Genomic DNA, 16,313 nt, shown 5'->3' with positions numbered 1-16,313 from the left:
TAATCTGTGTTTCAGAAAGCCATTTTTTAAACCACGATTAACTATTCTGGATTAAGGCCTATCCTGGCTTAATTTAAACCCTGTCCGGGAAACCGGCCCTTTGTGTTTAAGTCTTCCACTTTTTTCACAAAACCTTTGCTCTCTAGAAACCCAGTCAGTTTGGGTTAAAATTCTTTAAAAGATCTAGTATAAGCATTTCTAAACACTGAATTATTACCAACATATGAAATTAAATTAAGGACATGCATCAGAAAAATTGGGAATGTTGGACAATAAATATATGAATACAACAGCTTGATTTTGCAGTGCTGTCTAATCTCCGTGTGAATTATAGGATAACGGACACAGCAATGCATCATGTATTATAAGATCATTATGTTTGTAGCATGATCCATTAAAACGTATATTTCAATTCAGACCTAGATATTATTACTATTACTCCACTAGGTCTAAAATATATTGTTTGCTGCAAACATGATCTTAAATGTATTAATTATTAATTTACTATTAATAAATGTGTAAAGTTGCATAAAATGGAAATACTCAAAGTAGGCTAACTGCTACCTCAGATGGATGAATGGTGTGATTCCACAACTGGTAAAATAAAACATATATATAACAATACAACGTTTACTGTAGGAGACATACAATTTACTGGTGACTTAATTTAAAAAACTGTTCTATTGCGCTTCTGATTTGGCAGTGAAATTCGCCGATTTTGGGTGTGTAAGGCCGGGTTCACACCGCAAGCGGCAGCAGAGCGGAAGCATTTTTTTCGGCGCCCATGTTAACAGATGAGAGCGTTCACACCGCACGCAGAGGCTGCGCGGCAGCACGGAGCAGGAGCAGAGCAAAAGCAGCAGTGCCGCGATCGTTTCGCCGCTGGGTCTATTTTTGCTGCGCTGCTAACGCTCAATTAAAGTGAAAGTACACCTTTGATGGACAAAATAAATATGATTTCACACAAAAAGTGCTCAAAATGCACAGAATAAGCACATCTAGTGTGTTTTAACAAGAATTGAAGTATGTCATGAAAGAAAATCAATATTAAAAAATATTTATAGAAGATTTACTCATTTAAACTTGTTTTTAATTATTCAGTTTGGGTTAAAGTATGGTATATTATAGAAAACTAAACTAAACTAGCCAGAAAATATGATATATAAACATTATTTTAGTTATTACACAGACAGCAATATAGGCTCTTGCATTCCCAAATCAAACCCGAGTTTGCTGTCTTTTTCGCCGAGTTTGCAGTCTTGTTCATGTTCATGCGTCAGATGATGTAAAACACAAAGCTTACTTCATTCGTGTGCAGCAATGGATGACACGAGGCTTTTATTTATTTTTATTTAGGCTATTTTATGTTTATATGTGAGTGTTGTACACCTTGCATGTTAACAAACTTTCAAGACTATCAAGTTTAACAATGACCAATTATAAAAACAAATTTATAGCTGTCTTTGTAAAGAAATGCTCACTTTATATGTAGCTTCGAGCCGCTGCTGTGACGCTGTACAAACGCTTCCAGTGTGAATACTCGCGCGTCTCTGCAGCTGCAGTTCACGCTCACGCGCTGCTAACGTGCTGCTTCCGCTCTGCTGCCGCTTGCGGTGTGAACCCGGCGGATTCTATGGTCCAGTTAGTATTTTCACCCCATAATGGCGGCCGCGCTACCGGAGCGCCATCTAGTGGCTGATACCCAAAAATGATCAAAGTGTCGCCTATTGGGTTCTATACTCTTTGACCAAGCCCATCTCCGTTTATTTTCTCCGCCTATTTATTTCATCAAGTCTTCTTCAAATGAAATATGCAAACTGGACAATGATACAGTGGTGTAACTTAGCCTATCTGAACGCGATGACACGATTATTCTAATAGACAAAAAACTGATTTAGATCGAAAATACAAAGAAAAATGGAGAAAAAAAAAATGAACTGTCGTTTATCATGAGACTGCAGTGCTCATAAACGTAAAGTATTATTAGCCCTTTTAAATATTCTTTCGAATTTCTCCCTTGTGCTTGGGAGTTTGCTGTCATTTTTCTCCGTGCTCATTAATTAATATTCATTATTCTGTATAATGAGTGTGTTGTAGGTCTGTGTTTCATTGGTTGTTCTCTTCCCTCTTCCCCCACTCTACAGTCCAACTTTTCCAGAGCTTTACATGCCCATTTTTTTCCAGCTCAGAGGTGTAAATTTATGAAAAGTGAATTTAAGACATTAGGACAGGCGGGAACCCGTCGTAGACCCGCTGAAATTAACGGAAATAAACGGATAACTTTAACCCATGCTTAGAAACACCTTAAAATTATACATGTTCTCTCTATGATGGTTACACTTTGCAACTAACTTTGTATTTGTACTCAAAATGTAATTGAAAACAGAAGACATCAGTCCACGATGGGGATCCTATAAGTGCTCTTTATTGAGAACACCTTAGTTTATTTTTTTTGTAATATGTTTCAGGTCCACAAAAAAAAAAAAAAAAAATATTAGTTTTATTTACAAACGGGGGTTTTATGTAACATAAAACAGGATTGGAAAAAGACATACAAAAACTGACAAACAAAAGTAGAAAAACCACCCAATAAACAAACAAACAAATTTAAGGTTAATTATTGCATGTCAGAAGATTGCATTACTGCAGGTTGGAGTAGTAAATCTACATCTCCAGGCATTCTGGACTCCCAGAGGTCTAGAGTCAGATTCATTATGACCCCTAAGCTCACATTGCTTTAGTATGGATGTGTACGTGTGCATAGAAAGGGGTATAAGATCTGAGGTGTCTATATCTTGAGGTTACTGGCTGGAAGACTGCTCTTATCCAAATCGTCAAAATACGGGTGTGTCATCGCTTGCCGTGCCGAAATCCTCTTAGGAGGGTCATAAATCAGCATTTTCTAAACAAAAGAGACAAATATATTTATGTGTTGAGAGAAGGGGAGATAAACCCAAACAGATAAGTAGGACACCAGTATGTCAGGACACCCTCTTACCGTGAGCAGGTCGATTCCATTCTTGTCAAGGTTTTTCACTGTGTTGGCCAGATTCCCAGATTTCCACTTTGGGAAGGTATTCTTATAATCTGGTAGTGACTCAACTTCTGGCCAGACCTCATTGTTAGGGGTTCCCAGAGTCCTGAACACAAATGAACCACAGAAAAACAAACAAACAAAAATGTTCAGTGCAAAATGTACATTGCAATATTAATATGAATTTAATTTTTTTTTATAAAAGTCATGTCTCATTTGAATGCCAGTAGCTGATTGTAGCATCTTCACAGTATTGAACACTATCTCTGGATGACTAATATTAATATACTGGCCGAAGAAAGTTTTTTTTTTTTTTTCTAATTGAAAGTTTTATCCAGCAAGGACTAAATTATTCAAAAGTGAGAGTAAAGACATTTATAATGTTAAAACATTTCTATTTCAAATAAATGCTGGCCTTTTGAACTTTCTATTCAAAGAATCCTGAATAAAAAACGTTTTATGGTAAAAAAAAAAAAAAAAAAAAAAAAAAAAAAAACTGATATTGATATTAAGAAATATTTCTTGAACATCAAATCAGCATATTAAATTAGAATGATTTATGTTGGATCATGTGACCGTGAAGACGAGTAATTTCAACTTTGCCATCAGATTAATAAATTACTTTAAAATATTTTAACAGAAAACCATTTTAAAAATATTAACAAATATTACTGTATTTACAAATAAGAGCATAAGAATTATAAAAAAATAAAAAATAAAAAAAACTTACCGACCCCAAAATTTTGAACAAGTGTAAATGTTTGTTATTGTCAATATTTAAATACTTAAAAATCAAAGTTAAAGGTACAATTTGTAAGATATTCGCAGTAAAATATCCAAAAACCACTAGGCTAGTGTTATATATTTTGTCCAGCTGATTACTAACAATATCTCTAATGTTTTCAACTACTTGTAAATCATGAGAAAATTCCCATTCTAAACAGTGACACGGGGCAGTGCAGTCGCCTGTCAATGACGTCAGTTACCCTTTGTTACCACCTTTACTGACGTAGAAACCACATGACAACAGAGTCGTGGACAAATGCGGAAGCAGTGTCTAGCATCCAGCAAACCACTAGCTTGCTTCAAGCAGTTCCTTATTTACTTCTTGCACGTTTTATGGTGGATTGTGTTACTTATTTATGGAACATAATTACTGTTTACCATCTGCCGCTGGTTCTGTCGACAAGGACAGCTTCCGTAAACGTAAGCGTACGGGCCAACCAAACGACCCAAGAAGAGTTTGGGACAAGAGGAGAGAAAGAGCGAGGATCAATATCGGTGTTGCATTTTCTAGATGGAGAGAGCTTCGTGACAAACTTCACCTAGAAAGAGATGCCGATCTCGCTTGTGTTTTACTCGACAGGTGAGTTGTTTTGATTCGTATCTTTACAGAAAACATATGCCATTATAACGATCAACACGATTAGTATTATGGGGCATATACGCCAAACGCGGGGCTTCGCGTCTCTAGACCCGCGCGAGGACACGTCTGATCCATAGTCTGATCGCGTCTTTGCATTGACTTTGTATGTAATCTACTCGCGCAAATCGTTGAACTTGCGTTTGCTATGTATGCCCAATTATTGTGTTTGAATGTACACAAGTCTATATATTTGTTGAACAAGTGGTAATCGTTTTCATATCATCTGACTAAACAGTAATCAATTAATTTACTGTCAAACTATATTTGCTGTATTGTATTGCAATATAGCATGACGCAATATGTAATGGTGGCATGTGAAAATTGTCTTTTTCAGACACTTACGAAATCCAGTATTGGATAGATTTTGCTAGTTACTGTAGCAGCTACAGTGTAGTTATCATAATTTTACATCATAACCTCACAATAAAAATTGTGCTGTCAATACATATGATACATATGGTACAGCGGAAGCAGCGCTGGCATTTGTGGCATAATAAAAGTTCCGCTGCTCGTGAGGCGTGTGTTGCGCAATCGCTCCAGCGGCCTCGTTCAGCTCCCACAACACTCGCTCCTTCATACTACAGTAACGTTAATAATCGCATCCATTAACATGTTTTCTTTCCAAGTCCTATTGCACGGTCTGTTGAGGTGGAGACTACATGTCCCAAGATTCCACACTCAAACTTGCCGTCATCAAGCTACGCCTTTGTTTTGAATAGGCCTCTAGCGGACAAAATTATTACATACTGCACCTTTAATTTACACAATGTACAGTATGAAAAAAAAAATAGATGTAATATCAAAACGAACATTTATCAGTTTTCTTTCAAAAACATTTAGTGACTGAGTTACGACAGCATACAATCTAAATAAAAGTAATAGAAGAAAAGAGCAAGTACAATTAAATATCCAATATTAACTGGCACAGGTACATAAAGAAAGAAATGAAATCACAATGGAACCAATATATTGCACATCCCTAACTTTTTCATCAACTATTTTAAATACTGTATCATGGGTGGGATACTGACCCTAAGATTTTAAATTGAAAGTGTAAATGCAACTATAGGCACCACCGTAAAAGCCCTGCTGATAACTGCACTGCACAGACATTCATTAACATTTAATTTGTTAGTATTAGTACAGCCATTTTAGACTTTATTTTGTGAAAACAACAGGATATAATAATGTCATAATTGTTGTTCCAGAAGTCTGTATAGGCCAGAGGTGCCCAAACCTGCTCCTAGAGAGCCACTGTCTTGAAGAGATCTGCTCTAACCCCAATTAAACACACCCGAACAAGCTAATCAAGGCCTTACTAGAAACTTCCAGTCAGGTGTGTTAAAGTGAGTTGGAGCTAAACTCTGCAGCACAGTGGCCCCTTCAGGACCAAGTTTGGACACTCCTGGTATAGGCCTACCTAAATATCCTGAAAAGCTGGTCTATTTCTGAGTCTCCATGGAAGAGTGGTTTCTTGGTGGCAAGTTCGGCAAAGATGGTACCAATACTCCAGACGTCTACGGGTGTGGAATAACGTGAGGCCCCCAGCAAGACTTCAGGAGCTCTGTACCACAGAGTGACCACCTGTGCAATCAAACAGTCAGTAGAAACACGTCAGCATCATTGATTTCAGAACACCTTGAGCAGGGAGAAATTGCTGTCACTCTGAGATGGGATGCGTGTATGTACCTCATGTGTGTAAACTCTGACTGGGACTCCAAAGGCACGTGCGAGCCCGAAGTCTGCAAGCTTAATCACACCTTTATTATCAATCAGCAGGTTCTGGGGCTTTAGGTCACGATGCAGAACTCTGCGACAATGGCAGAACAGAATCCCCTCGAGGATCTGATACAGGTAACTCTACAAAGAGGACACACAAAGTTAGTTACTTCCAGGTACAGACTCTATACTTAGGACTGTACTGTACAATCCAGAAGTAAATCAATATAAAACCCTGAGGAAAATTAGTTAAATTCATCCATTTGAACGTGAAAAAATAATCTGTATAGTGTTGAACAAATTATCGTTCAAAAGTTTGGGGTAGGCGAGTCTCTCTCTCTCTTTTTTTTTTTTTAAACGTCTTTGAAAGAAGACTTTTATGCCCAAGAAAACTGCATTTATTTGAACAAAAATACAGTAAAAACAAATCTTACCATTTAAATTTAATTTTCTATTTTAATTTAAATAAATACATGTACAGTGGGGTTTTAAGGTCCATGTTGATAATACTGGTATGTATATTATATTATATAAAAAAGTTGGGATGTAAATGGCAAAGAAATATTTAAGATTCTGCATAAGCAAGGCAAAAGAGTGACAGTGGTCATGTGAACACGTTATACACTATTTAATGCACCTTGACCAGCATTGGCTCCATGAACTGGCCAGATGGGATGGAGTCCAAGTACTTCTTCAGATCCATGGACAGAAACTCAAACACCAAGTATAACTTTGACTCCTGCATCAGCACATCCAACAGGCTGTGAAAAAGGGAATAGAGGGGAAAAAAAGGGTGAGAGGTGAGTACATACATAAAGTAGTAATGAGGCAGGAAACCATATATTTTTAAAGCAGCTGTTTGAGCAATTTGTGAAATATATATATTATATTATATTATATATGACTTTATTTTCCCTATTATATTATGATTTACATAGTTTACAAATGTCAAGTATTCATACAATAGATGTTTTAGTATATGCTACCATAAAAAAAAAATAAAATTGCGGTCAGTAAATTTTTAAAAAGAAATCAATACTGTTATGCAGCAAGGACACAAATTATTAAAAAGTGACAGTAAAGATATGTTACAAAAGGTTTCCAAATAAAAAAAATTAAGCAGTACAAATGTTTTCAACATTGATAAGAAATGTTTCTTTAGCTCCAAATCATATTAGAATATTTTCTGATCATGAGAGAATAAAGAGACTAAAGACTGGAGAAATAATGACTGAAGAAGATTTTTTTTTAATTATTAAAATAAATAAATTTGTAATATTTCACAATATTAACTCTGAACACTGGTGTGTAAAATGTAACTGTCACTTTGTTGGCTAGGACAACTCGATTAATTAAAAAGCACAGTTAAAGGCTTAGTTCACCCAAAAATGAAAATAATGTAATTTATTACTTGCCCTCATGCCGTTCCACACCCGTAAGACCTTCGTTAATCTTCGGAACACAAATTAAGATATTTTTGTTGAAATCCGATGACTCAGTGAGGCCTCCATAGCCAGCAATGACATTTCCTCTCTCAGGATCCATTAATGTACTAAAAACATATTTAAATCAGTTCATGTGAGTACAGTGGTTCAATATTAATATTATAAAGCGACGAGAATATTTTTGGTGCGCCCAAAAAACAAAATAACGACTTATATAGTGATGGCCGATTTCAAAACACTGCTTCAGGAAGCTTCGGACCGTTCTGAATCAGGGTGTCGAATCATGATTCGGATCGTGTGTCAAACCACCAAACAGCTGAAATCACGTGTCTTTGGCGCTCCAAACTGCTAAATCAGAATGAAGCTTCCTGAAACAGTGTTTTTAAATCGGCCATCACTATATAAGTTGTTATTTTGTTTTTTTTTGGCGCACCAAAAATATTCTCGTCGCTTTATAATATTAATAATGAACCACTGTACTAACATGAACTGATTTAAATATGTTTTTAGTACCTTTATGGATCCTGAGAGAGGAAATGTCATTGCTCCCTATGCAGGCCTCACTGAGCCATCGGATTTCAACAAAAATATCTTAATTTGTTTTCCGAAGATTAACGAATGTCTTACAGATGTGGAAGGGCATGAGGGTAAGTAATAAATTACATTATTTTCATTTTTGGGTGAACTAACCCTTTAAAGTCAGCAAGAAACATGAAATCTGTCTCATACCGTACAACGTTTGGGTGCTGAAGCTCCTTGAGGAGGGAGATTTCTCTGACGGCAGTGCTGGGCACCCCTTCCTCCTCACTCTCAAGGCGGATCTTCTTCATAGCCACCACCTGTCCAGTGGTTTTATTTCTGCCCTTATATACCACACCATACGTACCTAATGAAAACACACACATACATGGATTTCTATTAGACATCTCTACAGAAAACATTACCAAGAACTTTTATGTAATCTCATATTCTGCCTTGAAACAAACTCTGCACACTGAGAGAGAGAGAGATTAGAGCACAATAGTCAGCTAATGCTCATATACATCTATACAACATTGAAGAAAAATCACACACTCACTCACACACACACAGACACACACAAAAGATTCAACTTACCTTCACCAATTTTCTCTATCTTCAGATAGTCATCCATTTTCCTTCAACACTCTTTCTGAGGAAGCACAAAGGATTGAAAAAAGTCAATTTATGACAACATAACATGTGCAATTACTCTACAGGCTACTTAAAAATAACTCGCCTTAAAAAGCTAGTGTGCCAGACAATCTTGTCATTTATTTTAATACAGTACCTAGTGTATGTATTTATATACATAAACATGAGGTAAAAGACTGACTGAACACATTTCTCAACTTTCATTACAACTATTAGCCTTGACATCACGAATATAACCATAACATACAGTGAAATTCATAATTATCAGTCACAATTTAGTGATTATAAAGACACGAAGTCTCATTTTTATATTCATGTTTTGCAAATAAAACAATGTGGCCACATTAAATCAAAATGCAACAGAAACAAGTGTTAAAACCAAGGCAAACTCGATAAAGACCGTGATCTGCTTTTATTTAAACTATATTTGTGAATTTGAGATTATTTTCAAGTATAAACTGCATATTGAAGTTAAACGACTAAGTAGTTTTTTTTGCCAGTGGGCCCTGAGCAACTTTAAAACGTTCAACGACCAGGATTGAGATTGATAACAGGCAATCACCTTCATATATTAAAAACTCACCTTTTCTGTAACTATATCTAATATGGATGAATATCCAAACCCTCCTATTTTCTTTGGATTTCTTGATGAAGTTTTGATGAAGAAGAGAAAGAGCGTGCGGATGTTGTATGTCGCTGAACTGCGAGTTTCTTGATTCAAACTGGCCGCTTGGGCGGAATTCAAAAGCAGCCAATCGGAGTTCTCGGTGGACTTCAAACTAACCAATCAGAAGGTGGGGCGGTTAGGAGCGGGAGGATACGTCAGTCCGAGAGTACGTGCGCGTGCGCAGTTGTTTGTTTGTTCAATATTGTGCAGGACAGGTAGGGAATAGTGGTTTTCCCACGTTTTTCTATGGTTTTTTCCACTATGACAGATGTTCGTTGTTATAGAATCGCTGATAGTATGTTCAGGAAAATATTTTCTAATTTTAATCTATAAGTTGTCCTAAAACACAGACTATACAAAGCAACAGACTTTAAACTTCATCAGTGTTAGTGTTTTTTAACTTTTTTTTTTTTTTTTAATAAACTTTCCAATATAGAATAATTCAGTGATTATAGGGAGGGACAGTAAATGTGTCGCACGTATAGTTAGTTTGTGTGTGTCTGTCAGGATATATGTACACATTCATACATACAATCCTCTGTTTGACCACTTGGCGTCACTGTTGGACCGCTGTATTGAGTAAGAGAGCCACCAGTGGGAGCGCTGTTTTGTAAATCTCAGTGGGGTGACATCACTTACTTTTTATTCGTCCTCTAAAGATTCTAACGAGAGAAAGAAAAAGTGTGGTGTACAGTAAATAAATAAATAAATTAACATGTTGTTCTAATGTACATGTATACCAGCCTACTCAGCATGTGTCTACAATATCAGAAATTTGTAATGTTAGGTCACAAAGTGAAAACCAAATGTTTTTTTTATTCAACTCCTCAAAAAGAACTATTTAAAAACAATCTCTCAAAAGGCCAATGAAGCATAACTAGGCTGTCTAATTACAGAGCAATGAAGGAGGCTTAGTCCCCAGGATAAAATCTCAATTCAAAACCCAAATCCTCAGAGGTAGAGACTTTAATTAAAGAAGTGATTAGTGGCAAATTATTAAGATGCATGTTTAACGCCCTGATTGGCTGAAGAAATGAACACTTAAAGTGGAATGGAAGGAGTCAAACTGATGATGGGTGTTGTTGTTGTTATTATTCTTATATAATGCCACCATTCTCTATTTAGGCTACATGTAAGGGATAATGTACAGTCATTATCTTGTTTTAGGCTAGATTTTTATCACTCTGTTGAGATTTATTTTATAATAATGATCTGACTGTACATTGTCCCTCTTATTACATGGCTACTTACCAAATAATTAATAAATGAACATGAAACATTGGTTTGAGCTGAAATGATTTTATTCTATGAGTGCTATAGGAGCTGTATGGTCATTGATAAAGTTTTAGCGACCATTTACAAAAATATTTGGCACAGATTGCACTGACTGACACAATCAGAATCAGGCATTCCAGAGTTGTGTTATTTTAGTATAATTGAGATACTATTATAGGTTTTATTATTATATAGAAATAGTATTTATTTTTATATTTTTCATTCCATTTGACGTTTTAGTAATTTTTAGAGTTTTTTTTTAAGCTTTTTAGGCTATATAGTTTTTGTTCATTTTTATTTCTGTTTTATTTTTAGTTATTTTAGTACATTAAGATAAACTAAATGAAAATGAGAGATGCTTCCTTGGCTACTAGCAGAAATAAAATAAGTTTAAAAAATGTATAATTTATTTTATTTCAGGTAACAAACATTTTTTATTGTTTTAGTTAAAGAGATGGTTCACCCAAAAATGAAAATTCTGTCATCATTTACTCACCCTCAAGTAGTTCCAAAGGAAAATATTTGGAAGAATGTCAGTAACCAAACAGATCTCACCCCCCCATTTACTACCATAGTAGGAAAAATAAATACTATGGTAGTCAATGGGGGGAGAGATCTGTTTGGTTACTGACATTCTTCCAAATATCTTCCTTTGTGTTCAGCAGAACAAAGAAACTCATACAGTTTTGGAACAACTTGAGGGTGATTAAATGATGACAGAATTTTCATTTTTTTATGTGAACTATGGCCCTGTTCCAGAGAGCCATGTAACGCATATTATTGCCATGTTCTTTGTCTGTTAATACCATAGACTGTATAAAACAGTTAATACATACAGTGTAGTCTGATGTCTGTGAGAGAGACTGAAGCACACTGAACCATACTCAGCAGGAGTCTTCAGGGAGGAAGATGAACCTTGTGTATTTTGTGTCTTGTGTGAGAGATAGGATGTGTGTATGTTTATATGAACATGTTTTTGAGAGAAAGGTGTGCTGAAAAAGAAAGAGGTCATGATGAAGGGGGTTGAGAGGGGTACTGAACCAGAGACAGGGGAGTGGGCAAATGCTACAAATAGTTTTTAGGACACTGAGATTTTGGGGCAAGGGAGGGCTGTTGTGTGTTTGAGTGATTTTATATGTGCGAGTGTGCGTATGTCAAATGTAGGGCAAATGCAGGACCAAAGAGGATTCCCTCACCTAGATTTCAAGTTTCATACGACCTTCATGTGTGAAAATCTACAGCAATTAATGAGTGCATTTACATGGGGGAAAAACACAGATAATGGTGAAAACTGGCTTATTATAAAGATCTGATTATGTAAAACCCTTAACATTAAGCCATTTATACAACCTTATGCATTGTCCATAACAGGGAAAATTGCATGTAAACACACACAATGTGTTTTTGACCAAAAATAGCACTACATATATGGGACAAATTAAAAAATTCATATATATATATCTACATTGAATAATATTGAATGCTGTAAAACTACGAAATCATGATATTCCATATTGAACATTATCCATTTTCTCTCTCCCTTCGCTGAACAGACTCCCTGACATTAGAATTCCTACCCAGGCTCGGTTGCCATGGTGAAAGCATGTGGTTTCCTGGCGTTGCCATGGGGATTTCCTCCCTGAACATTTCTTCAGCAATCATACACTTGTCTTTTCATGATTTATTCCTTTTCTCTCTCTCTCTCTCAATCACTCTTTTTGTCTTTCCCAGTGATTCTCTCCCCTGCTGAAGATCCTGGGTGGCAGTTGCTGTGACTGTGTAAAGGACAGTTGATGAGTCTCGATTCCCTTTAGATGAGGGTTTTCTCAGGGTGACCTTGAGCAAGCGTGACCTCATTGGTTTTCTAATTTCACATACGGACACGCAGATTTGCACAAACGAGCGCACACCTTGAGCAGAAATGATCAGCTAACGGGCATATTATAGCACCCACTCACCCAGCCACCCCCATGCTCACATTATATGAGCTTCTTGTGCTTGCATTTATCAGGAGGTTCCTGAGGAAAACATGCTGTTGTGCTAACGAGCCTCATTATGGCAGCGCTCTTATTAAATGGCCTCTGGGTTAAACAACATGAGGAATACTGTGATATGTAATCTCTCTACAGCCATTAACACCGAAGCTAAAAAAAAAAAAAAAAAAAAAATTCAGAAATGTTTTATGGCCTTCATCTCACAGCTGAAAATTTCACATCCTTAAAATGGAGAAAATAAGACAAAATGCATAATATGACCTTTTAATTGTGTAAAATAAATTACTAATACTAAACTAATAGCATGCTGTTTTTTCCTTGCAGATTTTTTTTTTTGCAGGTAATGAAAGACAGGAAACACATACTTCAAAGATGATAGGTAACAGCACAGCTTTATTGAATGATGTGGAGATCAGATGGTGAGTAAACCGGAAATGCACAACAACAGTGAGAGAATTGGGGATGGGAAGCAGTGTATATGTAGTGTAAATAGAGAAGTGGAGGGGTCCAAGAATTGAATGAGGAACCCCAGTGATCGGTTGATGTGCTTTGGATACCTCCCCTCTCCAGGCAACCCTGAAAGACCTACCTGTGAGATGTGATTCAAATCAGTGAAGTGGAGTTCTTGTGATGAGAGGGTGGACAGAAGAATCTGATGATTCATGGTGTCAAAGGCAGCAGATAGATCCACAGATTCACCAGGTCAATCTATCAAAGGTGAGTTAGCAACATACATACACCAATAAGTCGCTGATAATTGACAAGTAGTAATGTCTCTGTGTCTTAAAGGTTCGAAGGAGCAAACTTGGAGACCGGATTGTGGAGGAGGAACAATACTGGAGGTAAGTGGAGCAATAAAAACTTTGGGTAGTCCTAGTCAAGATCAACTGTGTGAGGAGTGCAGACTTATTTGAGTGCAAATGAGTGCTGTGATCAATTACAGGTCGCATTGATTAACGCTCAGGAGATGGTGAATGTTGAGATGGCTTGAAGTTGGAGCCTGGTGAATCTGTGAAGATGAATATTCAGATACTAATGATCACAATTACTGTAGGCTATGATTATTCATGTCATCCCATTTATGCTTTTGATAGATGCTTTTTTTGCATTCAAGGTACTGTATACATTTTATCAGTTCATGCATTCCATTTTATATCATTAAATATGAATGTAATATGACTTCTGAATAATATTCTGGTAATTTTCTTGATATTCTGTATTTAAATCTGAAAATTCTTAAATCTGAGCATGATCCATTCCCTGCCAAAAAAGTAATTTTCTTAATTATAAGTTTCTTTTTACCCCATTTGTATTTTATGTTTTCTTGTTGTAAGCATAAAAGCAAACAAATGTTTGTGAGGTTTATGCTTTAAACAAAAACAATATTTTGGCTAAAAATGTTTTCAAATTCCAATTCAAGATACTTATAATAATTTGTAATTATATTTTAATAAGAATTGATATAATTGTGTTAATTTATAAAACACATTTGATTTTGCAGCACATTAGCATTTGGTTATATCTGGGGAAAAAAAAGAAATCCTGCTCCAAGGCAATTGAAACAAAAGGTAACTATTTAGGGATATGTGTTATATACCTCAGCTGAGCTCTATAAATTATTTTCTCAAAGCCTGCAGATTTAATTGCGCCTACTATATTGGCAATCTGAAAGACAGACAGGCAGTAATATACAGGTTATTTCCAGCCATATCGTGGTCCTTTAGTTTGTATGTTTGTGTGTGTGATTTGTAAAGGCTCGTCACAGCAGGTGTGTTCCTAATGTGAAGTGGACAAAAATAAACCTGTGTACCTCCCCCAAACATTTTACATTTCTACAGAGGAAACCCTGTCATTACTGGAACTAATTCAATAGTCTGTAAATCAGTGTTATCTTTTCTCAGCTCAGCTGGTTTCTCCTTGCCGGATGGTTTTTGTCACAAGTTTTAAGTGTTCATATATACCTCTGATCATTGGACAACCTTAGTAGTTGGTGTATTTACTGTGTGCATGAGTATGTTGTTTGGTTTGGAGTAGGGGTGAATTCAGGTTGATTGGGACATGTTTTGTCATTGACATGACTGGAAAAAAGTGTCCCAGTCAACCTGAATTCACCCCTATATTTGAAGGCTCTCACCATGCCAGATCAACGGAAGTCCTTTTAACACCGCTATCAACACATACTTTCTCTCCTCCTCTTTCTGTCTCAGTTTGTCTATTTGACCTCGAATAAAGGTCACTTCCTCTTCGGTAATCTCGTAGCATGCAGAGTATGTGGGCTCAGGTTTTGTTTGCATGTATGAGTGTTTCCCTGCAGAGTGTGTACATGTGTAAATATGCATTTGGGAAGAGTGTGAGAGAGCATTGAACAGTGAGAACATAGATTTAAATGTAAAAAGGCAGACTGATTTACATGTGAAAAACTTATTCTGACTTCTTGTGAGTTTATACTGTATAGGTGTTTATTGAATATATTGTTCTGGTACTGGATGCTGATTGGTCAATATGCTATATTATAAAAAGGTTAGTTCCTGTCCTTGATTCTGATTGGTCAATATCTGTGTTTTATTCATGATAAAACACAGCTATGGCCGCTTCACCCAACGGTTCTGTGTCTCACTACACAACACCCTTAGCAATCACTCTTAGCAACGTAAGCTGTTTGTTCTCAATTGCTATTGTTCATTTGAAGCTTACTGTATTATGTAGAAGAGTATCCATGGGTTTCAAAGACGTCACTTCCGCTATGCCCGCCGCCATATTTGTGACCGGTCACAGCTGCGCGCTCTGTTTAAGTCTATGGTGACAGCCTGGTGACAGCAGCTACAACTACCAGAGGAAGGCCAACGAAACACTCTCAGAAGGTTCACAACAAATTTACAATATGTCTGGGATATGTGGTGCTGTTAGCCGTTTCAACAGTCGTCAGAACTACACATTTATTTGATCCCAAAGGAGTTAGATCGGCAGAATTATTGGCTTCATTCAGAAAGGACCATACCACTGGCAGCCAAACAGCAATGCACAACATTAATAACTGCTGGGACTGTCATTTACATAAGATTATAATTGTATACAATATTGTATTAAAATATTGTGAATTCTAGTTGCTGTGTTTCGGCTTGTTATTACAGGATGACCAAATTCACGACACGAGATGACTACATTACTTAGTTCAAGTACATGCGTGCATGATTTTGTGCAAATATGAGTTGTAATTTTATGTATATCTTGTATAAATATATATGAATTACCTTATATAGGATGTGTTCCTTTGAGTTAATTAACTTAAAGCGCTTCATTTTACGGATGTTCATTCAGCGCGCGCAGCTCAAATAATACTATCAAAATGAGATGATTTGAGAAAAAAATCTGTTATTGTTCGTGATCCTTATTAATCAAACCATGTGTTGCTGAATATAATACAAGAACAATATAAGAGCTAGTTATTAAAAACAATGTATCATTTTTTTAAAAAAAAAATTAAAGTTTTAATATTACTGTAAACATTTTAATGACTTAATCATTGCTGTTTGAGCTGCGCACGCTAAATGAACATCCGTAAAATGAAGCGCTTTAAGTT

At 36.2% G+C, this 16,313-nt stretch overlaps 1 protein-coding gene and 1 long non-coding RNA gene across 3 annotated transcripts; one reads left to right on the top strand and one right to left on the bottom strand.

Annotated features, from left to right (window-relative positions):
• Positions 1 to 2,409: 2,409 nt before the first annotated feature.
• On the bottom strand, positions 2,410 to 9,520 carry cdk1 (cyclin-dependent kinase 1). The gene is made up of 8 exons (XM_048191430.1): positions 9,381 to 9,520; positions 8,741 to 8,795; positions 8,354 to 8,510; positions 6,817 to 6,940; positions 6,150 to 6,320; positions 5,881 to 6,044; positions 2,999 to 3,140; positions 2,410 to 2,902 (listed from the first exon to the last, which is right to left on the bottom strand). The coding sequence occupies exons 2-8, from the start codon at positions 8,775 to 8,777 to the stop codon at positions 2,789 to 2,791; spliced, it is 909 nt and encodes a 302-aa protein (XP_048047387.1). The 5' UTR covers positions 8,778 to 8,795; positions 9,381 to 9,520; the 3' UTR covers positions 2,410 to 2,788.
• Positions 9,521 to 9,600: 80 nt separating this feature from the next.
• LOC125268850 lies at positions 9,601 to 15,290 on the top strand. 2 transcript variants are annotated; one of them, XR_007184982.1, is made up of 4 exons: positions 9,601 to 9,679; positions 13,058 to 13,450; positions 13,523 to 13,575; positions 13,677 to 15,290. It is a non-coding gene; the product is annotated as an uncharacterized LOC125268850 (long non-coding RNA). The 2 variants fall into 2 exon arrangements; XR_007184981.1 differs by lacking the exon at positions 9,601 to 9,679 and having other exon boundaries at positions 11,368 to 13,450.
• Positions 15,291 to 16,313: the final 1,023 nt, after the last annotated feature.

The sequence above is a fragment of the Megalobrama amblycephala genome, linkage group LG5 (assembly GCF_018812025.1).
Source record: "Megalobrama amblycephala isolate DHTTF-2021 linkage group LG5, ASM1881202v1, whole genome shotgun sequence".
Classification (NCBI taxonomy): Eukaryota; Metazoa; Chordata; class Actinopteri; order Cypriniformes; family Xenocyprididae; genus Megalobrama; species Megalobrama amblycephala.
This window is presented reverse-complemented; position numbering and strand designations above follow the sequence as displayed.